Genomic DNA, 16,059 nt, shown 5'->3' with positions numbered 1-16,059 from the left:
CTATTCATTAAAATCACTATCCATCAAGGTCAGGTACCTATATAGCTCTTCTAGTCATATCATCTTTCAATGTTAAAACATAAATTAAGAAATATTTCACGAGTATAATCTGTCATGATAGCTCAATATAATTTATTTGTTACGCTTTGTAAAAAATTAAAATTATCCAGTGATATCCAATAGTGATGGATTCTTTGTGCCAATGATGCTCTTTTTATGTCTTTAAAATTTATTAGAGAAGTATTAATATATCTATATAAGTAACAACCAGAAATTTTCATTTCATTGTAAATTTCATTGTAAATTATCTCAATCAATCTAATCAAGTTCCCTTTTCTCTCTTATCTCCGAATGTAATTGCTCACCATTTCATAATCTAAATGATTGATAGAAACCCAAATTGTTTCCCGTTTCGCTCTAGAAATATATAGAGAGTGGCTAATATTTCATAATCTCGTCGAAATTCACCGAGCGAAGCTCGCTACCGCGAATCTAAAATGCATCATCTGGGCAAGAAAATCCACTAGTCACATCGTCAACTTTCGAATATGCGCATTCGCCCACGATTTTTCTTCCTCTTTCGGAGGTCAATCGTGCAAGCTACTCTACAATGTGAATGAATTGAGTTGCGACATCTTTGTGTCCTCATTCCCCGTTCAACTGTGTCGAGAAAATATATTCTTTTCAAAGGTACAGATCAACTGGAAAATAAGCGATCGTCTTGGAAAAATATCTCGCATCCGCGTTTCTTCTTTTTGATTTCGTCAGATTCATCGTAGAAATTTCGATTTTCATTAGGCGAGCAGCTTTCAAATACTGTTTGTGATTTTGAATCGGTCACATGACGAAGCACTTTTCCTTCAAAGCGTGCAAATTGAAATTGTCACGCGCGGAAATTGTTCTCCTACTCTCTGTGCTATTCACTCAAAGAATTTAAATCGCAATTCATCGCGAGTGGATCGGATAATGATAAAATTACACACCGAAAAATTGATCCACTCGTAAAGGAGTGTGTTTTTACCGGGATGAATTTCGTTTCCCCGATGTTGCAATCATTTCTTTCGCTTCGTGACATTTCCCGAGTGTCAACTCGACGAGTGGAGCAAGAGGGAAGGCAACTTTTCTATTTCTCGATTTTCCAAAGTTTATCGCTCTATCACCTTCTTTTTCTTTCACCGCCGGATCTTCCGGTGATCTCCGTGCCCATGTTTATTTCTCGAGCACAATTCCCAAAGCCAATCTTTGATAGGAAGAGCAAAATTTCCTGCTCGTATCGAAGGTCTCTCCTCTGCGCAAACAGGGTCAGATATGTTTGTCGGTGGATCGTGCTCGTTTTTTTTACATTGCGGGCGACATGCGCGCATGAGTCTGTAATATTCTATCTGTGATCACAAGTTCTTTTCTTTTCGTATAACTTTACTATATATGTCTCATCTTTAGATGTATGAGATTTTCTCGGAATATTATTAAATGTAAATTCTTTCAGAATGTTATTCGAATTTGCGATAATAGAAATGAAAATAATTTTACGAAATTCTCAACAAGCCAAGTTTTGAAGTTTTAAATTTCATTTTTTAGACAATCGAGTCTTATTTAAAGAGTATTTAATATATTTAGCTAAAAAATGACAAGCTTCCGCTAAAAAGATGTTTTCAAATTCATCAAAGAATTTGTTGTGAAAATTAGACACGATAAAAATGTGATGCCTCACAGATAAAAAAAAATTCAATTACAAAATCTCAGATTGATCAGCGAATTTCGTAGGGAACTTTGAACAAATTTATTTTGAAATTTTTAAATATTTTGATAATTGAAATGTTTGACGAACTAATCTCCAGACAGAATATCGGTCTTGAATTTTTTATAATCATATCAAATCGAGCCGCGAACCCACCCTCGTCTCGCTGGCTTGTCGACGTGCGCCGCAGTTCCTCAAGGAGCAGCCTGGAATCCTGATCGATAGCAACGTAAGTCTCTGCGCAAGGTAGGCGACCACGTATAATTAGCATGTGCGCGCGTGTTGCGTGTGTTGTTACAGCCGCGGCCCTTAGAGGAGTCGCCATACAACGCGGCAGAGCTGGAACGCCGAGGACCACCTTCCCAACCAGCGCGGCCGCTCTTGCACTGGTTAGGAATACAGGGCCGCTTGCGGCCGCAGCTGCGGCCACGAGTCTACATCCCTTCGCGCCCACGTAAGTATTGGTTCGGCCCGATTACGATCAGGTCACGTCTAACCTCGGCCAGTACCAAGGTATTTCCATACTTTATTAGCGGTAACCTCGGTATCTCTCTCACATATTATAAATTCGACTAGTTAAAGTTAAATTATAATAATTTTCAAGATTGTTATAGACTACAGACACAAATGACAATAATAATAATAATACAACTATATGTGAGGAAAGAATTTGAGTGCGGAAAGAATTACGAATACCAGGAGCAATGTTACAAAAAAAAAAAAAAAACTTGCTATTATAATTAATGTATGTCATATTTTTTAATAAGACACCAACAAATACCGTTAAGAAAGTATATGGTTGTATATGATTACTTGATCGAAGCTATCTGAAAAGTTTTATTTGTATGTTGTACCGCTTGTTTCATATTTTTTTTGTCTGGATATTCCTCTTTTTCTTCATAAAATCACTCTTGCAGTGAGTAATCAAGAATGAAAATTCTATTTTGCGAAACTTTAGTGTCGATTCGTCGGGCGATGAACGTACGTAATAATAATGATAATTAATTTATGCGAGCAGAATGTTAAAGAGAAGTGCGTGCAACATTAAAGTTTTCAAAGACTTGTTCGCGCGAAAATCTCTTTTTTTTAATCCGATCCGGACTTGTTAACGTGATTTATATGCTATCGCGGTTTTTCTATGCGATAAAGTATTTTGTCTGAAAACTCGTGAATTAAAACATTAAACCATTTTTCTGTACTAATTTTGTGTTTATTTTAACCTGAATTTAATTTGATCAAGAGAGAGAGAGAGAGAAGTTTTAATTCTTCAAACATAAATTGCATTTTTTTAATTTAATTAAATTGAATTAAATCAATAAAATACACAAATTACGTTTTTAATAAGCTTGTTACTAACGATCAGATTTACTATGCAATCTCTTTCTGTCTTTTTTCCAGTTTTAAATACGTATTTAAAATTTAATTTTTCACAATGATATTAATTATCAGATAATTGTAATGACTCGCAGTTTGATCAGTATATTTACAAACGTAGTTGCGAATGTATGAGAAAATATCATCGAGTATATCATACATCGCATCCACATCACTTCATCGCGCGGCGAAAATCATCAAGTGATATCAATATCGATCGAGGATTATTACTCACTGCAATGAGTTGCACGTGTCGCTCGTTAAGGCTTTACCTGTCAGTCTCACTGCATCTGCACGACATCTATCCCCTAAATCCATCCTTTTTCTCTCAAATACCAATCTAACTCTGTGTAATCTATGCGGATTATAATTTGCGAAAAAACATTCGCTCATTTGCTACTAAATGAAAACTTAGGCTAAGACGGAAGAAAAAGGATAAAAAAAAATATTTCATTCAGCAGCCGAATTGCTTTAACTTAACTCATTGAAGATCAAAATACGATTTTTCAATCAGCGCGAATTATCACGTGCATTTTTCTATAGAATTCAAAAATCATTGTAGGATACACACTTTTTTATCGTAATTTTTTTTATCATGTCAGATTTTTAGGAGCAAGCATGCGCGTCGAACCGTCAATCGTTTATTCATTTTAACGTTACGGAATTCGACGTGGCATTGGCAGGAATGAAAAATTTGAATATGGGCGAAAATCAATCTTTGAAGCCTGTTACATGTTCCAGCCGCGAAATCGGATTTGTCAAATCCAATATCTGCATACGTGTATACGTTATGCATTTTAATTTAACGTCCGTGTCGTTTAATTTGTAAATGCAAATTATTATCGTGAAACAGGGGTTTGGTACAAAAGAAAAAAAAAGTAATATAACATCATATTTTATCTTTAATTCACGTAAATTGCTACATACACGAAGGCAATAATGGATGTTTCCATATTCAATATAAAGTATACTTTACGTAAAATATGGGCATAATATTTCACGAATAATCTCGAGCGCGCGAGAGGCAGAAAAATAATGAAAAAAGTTTGGAAATAACTTAAGCTTAAACATGTCTATCCCATTTGATTTTATTTCTGCGCTACAGAATTTCTGTGTTCCAATACTTCTTGAAAATCGAAAACTCAATATAAATTGAAGCTAGCGTGATTTCAGCTGTTTAGCTTGTATATTATTTTCACCGATTTCACATGTACTATATTATTGATCTTTTAAAAATCCTTTTGTGATTTTTTACAAATCGCTTCTATCGAATAGCGAAGAAAAATTTTCAACACAAAATTCAATAAGGCGATTGTACTGTTAAATATTTAAAAAAATTTTTTAAATATTTTTGATTAAAATTATCCTTGAGAAATTGTGTTCACATTTTACAAAACACCTTGTATCGCACGATAGGGGCGGATAATACTTTGTCTCTCAACTTTTTCCATTCCTGACAATGTGTAATCAAAATGGAGCCCGAATTCGCATCCCATAGAGTCAACAAGCTTTTTTCCCTGGTCTTTTAAAACAAGATTATTACTTACCCAAGTTAAATAGACTTTTAACAACGATCTCTTCAACGAGGAGGGTAATGGGAGCGAGCTACTCATAAAACTAATTCCATTGCGAATACTTCTGAGCAGATGCAATATAAAGTAATCAACTTTTTCCTCGACATAATTTATGATCTTCGCGCATAAAACAAACTTCGTTCCGGGTAGTCGCGGGGAACAAAGTTTATCGCCCCTATCGTCCTCCATTATCCTGCGAGATTATCGTATTTCAGAAATGAATTTCCAATTTTATCGTCGACTGAGCGCAATGTTTAATACACGGACGTCTATTAAACGAGCGTTGTGCATTATTAAATCGAAAGATTAAATGTTCTTTGAATTCTTTAACCTCCCCGAATATCTCTCTATCGTAGTAAATATTAAATATTTTTTTTTTTTTTAATATTTTACGCGAAACATACGCAGGAAATGTTACATTTAAAAAACGTGTTTTTTTTTACACAAAAGAGTATTTATTTATATATAGCTGAAAGGTATTGTGAATTTGTAAATAGGTGGATAATTTGGTTGGACGCGCGCGCGTAACACCTCACAAAGAAAATCGCGAAAAATCCGATAATCCTATTGGCGTCCAATAGCGTCCAATAAATCATTTGTATATAATACTTATTGATGATTTTTATTTTGCAGTGTTTATTACGACCCCTTCCTCGCGGCGCACGCAGCGACACAGGATCCCAACTACAGGTTGCAGGTGAGACATTTCTCGATTTCTATCAACAATTGTTCTCCGCTTCCGGTCCACACGCGACCACAGGGGCGGCTATCGAGACGCGGGTCACGAATGGGTTTTTAATTAAATCGAAGAATACAACGGGGCGCACGGTACTCTGGATGGAAACGGCGCGATAATCAATCAACGCCGCGATCATCCCCGTGATAATCAGCTATTAATTGAAAAACAAATCTTCACGAGCGCGTTGACGCGTTTTCATTATATGTTACGTTACATGAACGGAACATCGAGCGGGCATAATTAATCGGACAATCGTCACACTATTCATTTATGGGTATATCAATACAATGCGAGTAGAATTACGTTTCTCGTTATTTGATGATGAAACTTTATTGATATCTGATAAATTTTCCACACGGACGATTTTTCAAAAATATCAGAAGCATTTGTCAAAATTTTTTGATAATGTCTAAATGCTTTTCTATGCTAGCTCTTTTCAAAGCAGATTTTTTTTCGAAATAAAGTAAAATAAAAATAAGATTTCATTATATTTAACAATATATTTTTAAGAATTTACTATTAAAAATGTATCCTTCACATTTTTACTATAAAGAGAGCCTTAAATTGAAGTCCGTCAAAAAAGGATTAAAATTAAATTCGATGATGGCAAGCATTCTTTTCTTTTTTTTTCAACTCACATTACTATAGATAATAAAATAATCTTTAAAAGCTCATATCTCGCAATCGTATGTCATGTCAGTTATTTTTTGCGCAAATTTGCAAAGATATTCTCAATAATAAATATTCGCATCGTAAAAATAAAATGAGAAACAATTCCTCGCGCGTGCACCGGAAGCGGAATACGGCGCAGTATCTATAAGACGAGACAAATGAACGCAGAGATTTTGTGACTAAAGTCCGTAACACCTTTTGGTGGACCCGTTTAGCTGGAATGGCCTCAAGCAACAGCTGACGTTAGTTGACACACATTTTGCCACAGGCTTGCACACGAGAGAGAAACCGATAACAATTATCGCCTCCACTATTTCGCGCTCTACATTGTTCCCCATTCGTTCGCCATTCTCATTGTGTCTCATTTTTCACCTGTCTTTTTTGTTCTCTCTTTCTCTCCATTTCTCTCTTTCGTTTCATTCGCGCAAAAATCCCGATGAATCCGACAGCACCATTGATCGGAAAAAAGCGTGCACGCTCGACGCGCTACTCAAATCGTCGAGATGATTATTTCTGTCCCGATAAAGAAAGCATCTCTAGTTCTCTAGTTCTCCATTCACGCGTGAATTTTACATTCACCCATTCCGTTAATGTTGCCTTTGAAACTAATTTGTCCAACATCGAATTTTGACAACTATAGTTACAACCAATTATTGCTAATGAATAATGAATAGCAAATATTTGTTTGCCTCTCCAATCATTGAGAAATCATGGTTATTAATAAAAAAAGATGACGCGATCAATAAAAGATATGTCGAGGACAAAGAATTTTGCAATGAATCGTTCAATGTTGTAAAGAACAAAAATTTGAGTTCTAATTAAATTTTAAACTTTAGTATTTCAATTTTGAAATAGAATACATATTTTTATTTACATAAAAAAAAAACTGCTATTAAAATTGCGCGGCATCTTGTTGCATCTTGTTGCCTAAATGCATCTCATCACGCATTGTTCCAGCCATTCTTTCTGTTCTTCTTGTTTTCCTCCACTTTTATTGTATTCTACATATTATACATAGGTATTGAGAAAGATAATCATTAATCATCACAACGATACATACTTTCGAGGATAAGAAAAATTATCATTGAAAGATAATGCTAATACGCGTCCATCGTACGGATGGATTTTTGCGTTTGTATCGGGAAACGAAGTTTTAATTCGCTTAACGAGAGCTTAACTCCCTCACGTAAAAACTTTAGCTAGAGTGTTTTCGCCGCCCGGAATTCTTCCGGAATTTCTTTTCAGGATTTCTTTGCCATTTGTGTTTCAGGCTAAAGCGCCCGCCCTGGAGGTAGGAATTAAGAGTCCGCCTGTTCGTCTCTCCGTCTGTTTTATCTATATACATCCCGTTTTTCTTCTTCCGTTTTATTTGCTCTGTTTTCTTGATTTTTTTTTCATGTTTTTCTCGCAAGATTGAAGTGCTCATCGATTTTTGGAGATTATTTAGTTAAAATGTGTCCCTCAAGCCATTAGCTAAAAAAATCCTTCCTTCTATTAAAAAAAATTTTTTTACAAGGAAATCGTTCAGGGACCTGTAGAAAAGAGTTTCAGCTGGTCGTGATGAGGTTTTTCCTCTTCGACCATGTTGCGCTTTTTTTTTTCATTGTCTGCGATTGGTATTAGCGTGAGAGAGCATGTAATGTCGCCTTTTTTCAATCAGTAGAGCATGCGTCGCACAGACCTAGAATCCGTCATAGGAGGCGAGTGGAGTAAGCGTTGTGATAAATGCACGCAATTTAAATGTGTCGTTTGAAGTTTTTCAATTTCGAGGGAGCTTTATGCGGGCAGTAAATGGCGTAGGCAAGTTTTGAATAGAAAGCAATACGCAAGATAGATAGTAATCATACGATAATCTATTTAATTAAATAATATTGTAGCTGTGAATCTCGAACGAGCTACGATAGAAATAAATCTGAACGATTAATTAATTACATGTAATTACACGAGCTTTTTAAATGGTAATAAGGACTCATATAAATATAATTTTTTTTTTAATTTTATTTATGAAGGAAGCGCTGTTTAAATGTACAATAATATTTATATTTTAAAGTACATTGGTAAAAATATTGCGGAAAAAGATAAAGAGTAAAAAGATAAATATCCAAAACTTTTATTTTGAGAATAATTCTTTAATCTTTATTTATTTATTTATTTATTTTATTTATTTTTATTTATTTTATTTATTTTAAAAATATTAAAATTCCAAAAGATACTAATAAATCGTTTTTTAATTAAATACAAGCGTAAAAACGAATTTTAGAGATGAATCTAACGAATAAATAATATTCAAGAGTAATTAGCGAGACGTTAATTGCCAGGCGGATGGGAAAGGAGGAAATTCGTGCGCGTTCGGTGAAAATTCGTGACTCGGGAAGCGTGAAGAGGCTCTTTGTACGAGCTGGGTCATAAATTGTCTAAACATCCTGAAAATTGTGGAGAATCTTCGCGGCTAATTTGGACGAACTCAATCTGTCGAGTTCGACGGCCCGCCGTTTTCGTCGCCAGCCACGATGACAGAGAAGCCCCTGATTCGTGCGAGAATTTATGGCTGAATTGCCGACCTCTTCCTCGACTTTGTGAAAAGCCGCCGTAAATCAATGTCGGTGGAGAGGAACGCTCGTCATTTAGCGGCTGACGGGTTTATCCCGGTTGTTTCTGCGTGAAATGTCTTCGCGGCACATAATAATAAACATACACACTTCGCGAAATTAGCCCGATATAAAAATATTCTAGCTCTTTATATGGATTTCCTGCACTTTTGCGGTATCAAAAAGTTTCGAGCTTGGCGCGGAAAGTTCGCGATAGAGTTAAAATGTACGGCTTGTTTAACTTTTGTTAGTCCGCGATAATTAATTCGTTCAGTTGCATCGGTTGAAACTGCGCTCCTTTTTCAGGTGAATTGAATGCCGTGTCCGCGAAATACTTCGAAAGTCTTTTCATTAGCTTCAATTGAGAATTTGTCGGACTCGCAATTAAGTTTCGATAGACCGCGTGTTTGTGTACCATAATTTGAAGAAAGGATGTTCTTGCCTTTTCGCTATCTATTGGATGTTTCTGTAAATGCGATAGATATTTAAATCTTTATCTTGTGTTTATTGTTAGTGAAAGATATAAGAATGAAAATACGAAGTAATCTGAAGCAAAATAAACCAGTCGTTTTTTTTTTATATATGTTCTTTTATTATTAACTTATTTTTCGGTTAGTAAAATCGACGCACAAACGCTAAAATAATTATTTGCTTCGCGGTATATTTTCTAATATAGAATGAAATACACGAAAAAATAGCCGACTTTAATTCTTAATAAATATTGATCTTATAAAAATTATAAAAATTATTAAGAAATAATAAAAATATTACTAAATAATATGATTTTGTAAATATGTAATATAAAAACGTTTATTATTCTTTTGTTCATAAAAATAAATAATAAAAATAAATAAAATAATAAATAATTTTGGTTGCTAATAAAAATTTTGACATTGATAATTAGAATGAATTACTTTTTTATGCGCCACAATTTTAATATTTTATATTATTAGATTTGATATTCTTTAAACATTGCCGCGAATTCTTCAACATCATCAGGGCTTGAGTGATTAAACGTTTTATTCTAGCCGCAATATAAACAGGGGTTTTGAGTCTGCGGTTTCGCGGTGTACCATTTAACAGGTCGGCTCGAAAACGCGAATGAGAAGAAAGACCAAGAAAAGCAAAGGTGGATGTGCAATGAGAAAAAGGTCTCTGCGGGTATATCCCTTAACGGTGCTGAATCGAACGTAACTGCGGTCTCCCCAATCGCGAGATAAAAAGCTAATCACTGATCTCGTACGCGAAGAGAGAATCGTTTTTTGCCACGATCTCAACATTTCCGGTTGGCTGCTCCCGGAAATTGGATTCTCGCAAGCAGTCACGAGGAATTATTGTTCCTGTTGTTTTCAACAGGATATCTCACTATCTGTACGCGGATCGTTGTTGTCGTCGCGCTCTAAGAGGATTACATAATTCTCGCCGCAGTAGAAGCATTGTATCATCGCGAGGGTCACGTCGCGTTGTATCGACGATGCGTCGCGTGACCTTTTGAAAACTTCAGCCGAGAAATGAGATTTCGTCCAAGAAAATCTGCAGATCGCGGAGCGACCTGGCGCCTCTCGTTCCGCTCGCAATACGTCGTCCTGTTTTCTTCCCGATGGCAAAACAGCTCACTTCCCGCCTCGTCTTGCCGTCTACCCCTGTCGTCTTTTTTCGTCGAATAACAACCCGTTCCTGCCCGTTGAAAGTTTCTGGCGCCGACCGAATCATGTTTTCGTCGCGATACGTGAGCTGGTCAGCGAATATGCGCTCGGATTTCTGCTGCTTTCAACTCGTTGCTACGAAAATTATTGAACGCGTCCGATTAATGCGCACAGTTGTTTTTCTTCAAATTACACAAATAGTTTCGCGTACAGATTTTTTATCTCGTTAATCTATTGCAGAGTTTAGGTGACAGTATGTTCACCTAAACTCTTGATCGATTTGAAAGTCTTTATAATATAAATTACATTTTTTAACATCATTCTTCAATTTAACATTATCCAAATAAATTTATGTATGTAATTAAAAATATGTATATAATTGTGTGTGAACTTTGAATTAATATCTTTTGAAACAAAATTAGCTTAAAAAAATTCTTTCTCTTTCTATTTTTTATTTCTCACGATTCGATAATTATTACATTCTTTCGTTTGGAAAATTAATTCCATATTTATCAAGAAATCTATGGATGAAAGAGCGTATTTCGAAATTGTTGAACTTTTTCCGTATTATAGTTCTTTGTTACTTTTCGATTCTTATTAATTCAACAATTCTTATTAATTAGTATGAACAGCGGATAATGCTCGAATTACGACATTCGTTTCTAATTACGAGCGACCAAATCTGTAATTCGGAAAATTCCTGGAATACATTTTTTATATCGTTTGCCTTTATTATGAAATAACAAACTTCTGATTAGTGCGAACGAGACGATTATTGCAGTGTTATAAAATTTTTTTGCATCGTTTTTTGTTAATTTTGAAATATACATGATAATTAGTTTACAAAACATTTTAAGTGAAATTTCGCCAATTAATATGGTATTGCATCCAACAATATCAGATATCAATTATTATTTTTCTATCTAAATCATAAAATCTAAAATCATAAAATCTTTGACGAATTTTCTCTTGCATGACTAGCGCAATTTTTAATTAATCTGCATTTTTCTTAAATTAAAAATTAATATAAATTTTTAATGTACGATGTTTAAAATCTTATTAGCTTATTATAAACTTTATTAACTTCAAGAAAAATTTATTTGAAAAATGAAGAATTCTATTTAACATTTGATTAACATTCACGTTTATTCTACTATAATCATGCATTTACCTATAATAATGTATACATATTTACATTTTCATAGCAATTTTATAGCACGTATTAAAAAAATATGAACTTTATATTGCATATAATAATATAGCTTTACAATAAGTTAACAATGAGATTGAACTTAAAACGAGAGCATTTCAGAGAGCATTCCTGACGATGATGAGTAAACTGCATTCAGGTTTATGTCGTCAAATGCGCGAATGGAAATGCCATGGAAATTGCAAGCGTCTGAGTGCGCGCGTGTTATATGTCGCTATATATACATCGGTATATCGGATTGCACATCCTAGATGCACGCATGTAGTTATCTTCTGCCATCATCCCTCGGCGCCAATAAGTGGCGTCCTCGAGAACCCCCATCTTCATCGGGCATAAATTCCCTCGTGCCGGGGTATCGAGATGCTGCGTATAAGGGGGGCGAGCTCGAAGCTTCGTTGCCTTAAATACAATTTAGAAGTTTATTAGATATATACATTTTTAGACATTAAAATTTCATATTTATTCATAACTATCTCATAACTACGAATAGAGCGATAGAGAGAGAGAGAGAGAAAGAGAGAGAGAGAAAGAAAGAAAGACTACTTTTGTCGACAAACACTCGAAAGAGTTTACTTATTGTACGCAATACAATTATATCACTTAGTCAACTTATTGGGTCAGAGATTAATTTATTGTTATATCAGGAATTTTCTTGAAACGCTTTAGTCGGGTCAATTTCGAACTGTTTCATTGTTTTGCTTATTCAAATGACTGATTAGAATATATTTTTTTCGAGATTATCTCGAAAAATTAAAATTGTTAGATCGTTTCTTCTTTCATCGACTGTGTCTGTATCAAATCGGAATTAGAGAAAAATGATCAATAATTCATTTCATCACTACAATTTTTCTCTACATTTTATACATTTGTTGTTATGTCCATCTCCCAAATATTTTTTACCTTGCACCGTGGCTATTTTAACGAGTCTTCATGTTGCATGATTTTCTTTCATTTCTTCATTCATTTGGTTTATTATTTTCGTGGATTATTTAATATAGAACACTTAAAAAAATCCACGTGTTACAAAAAAGAATAAATTTTCTAATACATCCAGCACATTTAATGTATACATAAGAAACTTTAATTTTTGGTTCATGTTTCTATTTTTAGAATTTATGATTAGAAATTGGAATGTTCGTGTTATCACAAAACTATTGATACATAGTTGCTTCGTAAATATCATAAACAAATTGGACATTATCAGTTTCGATTCGGATCACGTTCCTTGTAAATAAAATATTCCCCTCGGAGCTTGTTTTACAAATTACAACTTCGAGTATTGCGGTTAGTTATATGATCGAAATGTTTGAATATCCATACACTGGCATTTTTAAAACAGCGAGCGAAATACGATGGTGAAGGTTATCGACAGCTTTTTTTTTTTATACATTCAAATCCAAAAATGCCACTCCCTATTACATCTCGCTGTTCTATCAATGTCGTAGTGAATAACACCGATGCGTTTTATGCAATGGTTGCATATAGAAAACGTTAACGACTCAAACAATAATAAATTCCATTTATTTCGAAACTCGTATATCGAGGTAAAATTCAAAATTTATTGAGAATATTCTATTAGAATATAAATATATAACATAACGGTCATAATATGATTTAATGGGTTGAATTAACAATAATTAATAATGTGATGTTGCATATCAAAGAGTGCAAAAAATATTCCTTGATATCAAAAAATATCTGATGTATAATGGCCAAGAGAACGATTATCATAGCGATTGTAAACATGAAAATTAAAGCTGATATAATCTTATTGCACAGCAAAGTTACATATGCTGACATAATCTTCCATTTAATCTTTCTTTTGATTCCGCATATAATTAATATATGTACAAGCTGTTTTAATTAGCATACTTTATAATTGCGACCGAAAAAAAAAAGTATTCATATAAAAATTTAATTTGAATTTAAAAAATATTTAAAATATGTAAAATGACCGAAGTTTCATTAACAATAAGTGAAATTGTACGTGTAATATAATCGCCTCTCTTAATAGTTTTTATGACAGAATAGAATCTTCGTTACTCTATTTTCTTAATTCAATGTCGCATTTTCTTATCATTCTCTATCTCAATCGCTATCATCTTCAGAGTCAAAGCCACTTTCCCTAACGTTTTCTGTATACAACAACGCGAGCCTCTAGGAACGACCGTACTTTAGTATCGTTTCTCGCTCATATCATTCTCTCTGTCTGTCTTTGAGCTTGCTTGAGCCTTGCATGGCGGGTCATGGTTGTTGTTTCAGGCCGCGGCAGCAGCGGCCGCAGCGTCACCCTTGTTGAAGACACCCTTATCAACGGCACAACAGGCCACGTACGCAGCTGCAGCGACTTACACGGCGGTGGCTGCGCGCGCATACGGCGCAGCTGCAGCTGCGGCACAGCCGGTCGCAGGATATGCCGCAGTCGCGGGGTAAGTGCACCGCGTTCTCGCCCGAAAAACTCCCTCCCTGTGTGTGTATATTCTCCTCACCGTATCCTCTCTCCGGGACCTCTCTTTCTCTCTCTCTCTTTCTCTTTTCTTTCCTTCCCCTCATACAGGATGTCCCAGATTTAGCAGTGTCCCAGCTTTTTGTTTATGGATTTTTCGTGGTTTTTAATTTTATAAATATACGCTTGCAAAAACTAATTTTTTTAATTGAAAATCATTTCATATAAAGGGTATTTAAAATTAAACGGAGAATTGTAAATTGATGAAAAAAGGGTCGCTCGATAAATCTAGGACAAATTGTATGTTTTTTGAAAAAATAAGAGCAAAGAGAAAAAAAAATTGTCATTCTTTTTTATAATTCTCAAAAAAGGAAACTGCGGATAATTTTTGCGAAAACACGCACTCACGTCTCACTGTAAGATTTCTATATTTTCCTTCGAAATACTGCTTAATTTATTTCGTATGAATTATTTATGACGTGTTATATAGCGCTTGTTGCATCCCTGTAATGTATTTGGCACATTATGTAACGCACGCGCATTTATTGCATTGCTGTATTTTTCTATTTTGATCCGTATCTTTAAATTTTATTATATTATCATAATTATATCGTGAGATGAAATTGTATAGTATACATTTTAAAAGAGACATTTATGCTAACGAAACGTAAGATACGATATTAAATTATTAAATCTATTACATTAAATCTATAATATTATTAAGAATTATAAGATTTTGAATATTTTGATATTAATACGTTTCAAGTTTGTTTTTTAATATCAATTATCTAACATTTTTTTTATCAATACAAGAGCTCTATGAGTCTCTTGTCAGCTGTGGTCAGCATGTAGGCTCATTTCCATTGATACGCATATACATATGTATAAATTGAGGATTGTTTTGAAATCAACGGCTTGATGAGATCGGCTCATTACGAGAGTGAGATCGAAGTGAATATACGTATTGAATATCACGATGAATTGCCTCATCTTCATTATTCTTGATAATATTTTCTATTACTATCATTATTATGCTTACTAGTTATTTCTTCTTCATTAGTTATTCCTTTCTCTCAATCCCTTTTATCTAACAAAATATTAATTTATCTTTAAAAAAAGAACCAATTAATTCGCAAAACTTAACACGACTAGTCCATTCCTTGCAGAACTTCCGCACGTCGTGGACGAGCTCTGAGGAGTCGCAGATACGTTCGCGAAATCCAGACCCGTCCCAATAGTCCTGAAAGTCCAGACACAACTACTCCTGAGAAATCTTAAAATATGCATTTCGCTTTACGTTGGTATCTTGCATTAAATATGAAAATAGAATAATATACCTAACACATTACTATATATTGTTTTCATTTCTCATTTATATTTTTCGTAAGAAAAATCGGAAGAATAAACAACGATAATAAAGTCGTCCGATTTTTAATGTATCGAAAAATATTCCACGCTATTAATTAATCGTGAAATTTGTGTTTTATGTCCTTCTAGTTACGGGCGTGAATACGCCGATCCTTACCTTGGACACGGCATTGGACCTGTGGCGGGTTACGGGGTAAGAAGAACATCTTCGATTACGTAGCGTACTTTCATGATTTTTCACTTAACGGCAGTGCCGTTAAATCGCGCGCGTAGCCGAGCCGTATTCTATCTATGGGAGAGAATAGAGCGCTCCGTTATTACGCTATAAATAACGAGCATTGGAAAACCCTTCTCGATCTCAACACGTTTCATTCACATATGAATTATTAATGCCCAGAATCTTCAACTTGCGGAAACTGTGTCACGGCGAAAGTTAATGATTCGTGCTTCCATCACGCGCATATATCCTTAAATATAACTATCTGTGTTATTTATACAATGCAAAGGCGAGTTATATAAATAAGGATCAAAATGAATTACATCATAAATATGTGAAAGTTTAATCATCGCCGCCAATAAATTCAATTAATATAATGCGATAAATATAATAATAATATATTAATTATATATTATTATTATATTTATAAATATAATTTATAAGTATAAATTTAACTTGCCATTGTTAGATCAGGAAAGTAAAAAAT

At 34.3% G+C, this 16,059-nt stretch overlaps 1 protein-coding gene across 9 annotated transcripts in view; it reads left to right on the top strand.

Moving 5' to 3' along the window:
* Window positions 1-16,059, top strand: part of LOC126859263 (RNA binding protein fox-1 homolog 2) — a 250,378-nt gene that overhangs the window by 227,967 nt on the left and 6,352 nt on the right. For 3 of the 9 annotated variants that reach the window (XM_050610362.1, XM_050610365.1, XM_050610358.1), the window contains 5 exons: window positions 2,039-2,192; window positions 5,320-5,383; window positions 6,313-6,339; window positions 13,804-13,970; window positions 15,485-15,548. In XM_050610362.1, coding sequence (XP_050466319.1) covers window positions 2,039-2,192; window positions 5,320-5,383; window positions 6,313-6,339; window positions 13,804-13,970; window positions 15,485-15,548 — 476 coding nt within the window. Of the gene's footprint in view, window positions 1-2,038; window positions 2,193-5,319; window positions 5,384-6,312; window positions 6,340-7,367; window positions 7,389-13,803; window positions 13,971-15,484; window positions 15,549-16,059 lie in introns of all 9 variants that reach the window. The other 6 variants (XM_050610366.1, XM_050610360.1, XM_050610359.1 and 3 more) reach the window with 5 other exon arrangements.

The sequence above is a fragment of the Cataglyphis hispanica genome, chromosome 3 (assembly GCF_021464435.1).
Source record: "Cataglyphis hispanica isolate Lineage 1 chromosome 3, ULB_Chis1_1.0, whole genome shotgun sequence".
NCBI lineage: Eukaryota > Metazoa > Arthropoda > Insecta > Hymenoptera > Formicidae > Cataglyphis > Cataglyphis hispanica.
The sequence above is the reverse complement of the archived record's forward strand: the minus strand, read 5'-3'. Positions and strand labels throughout refer to the sequence as shown.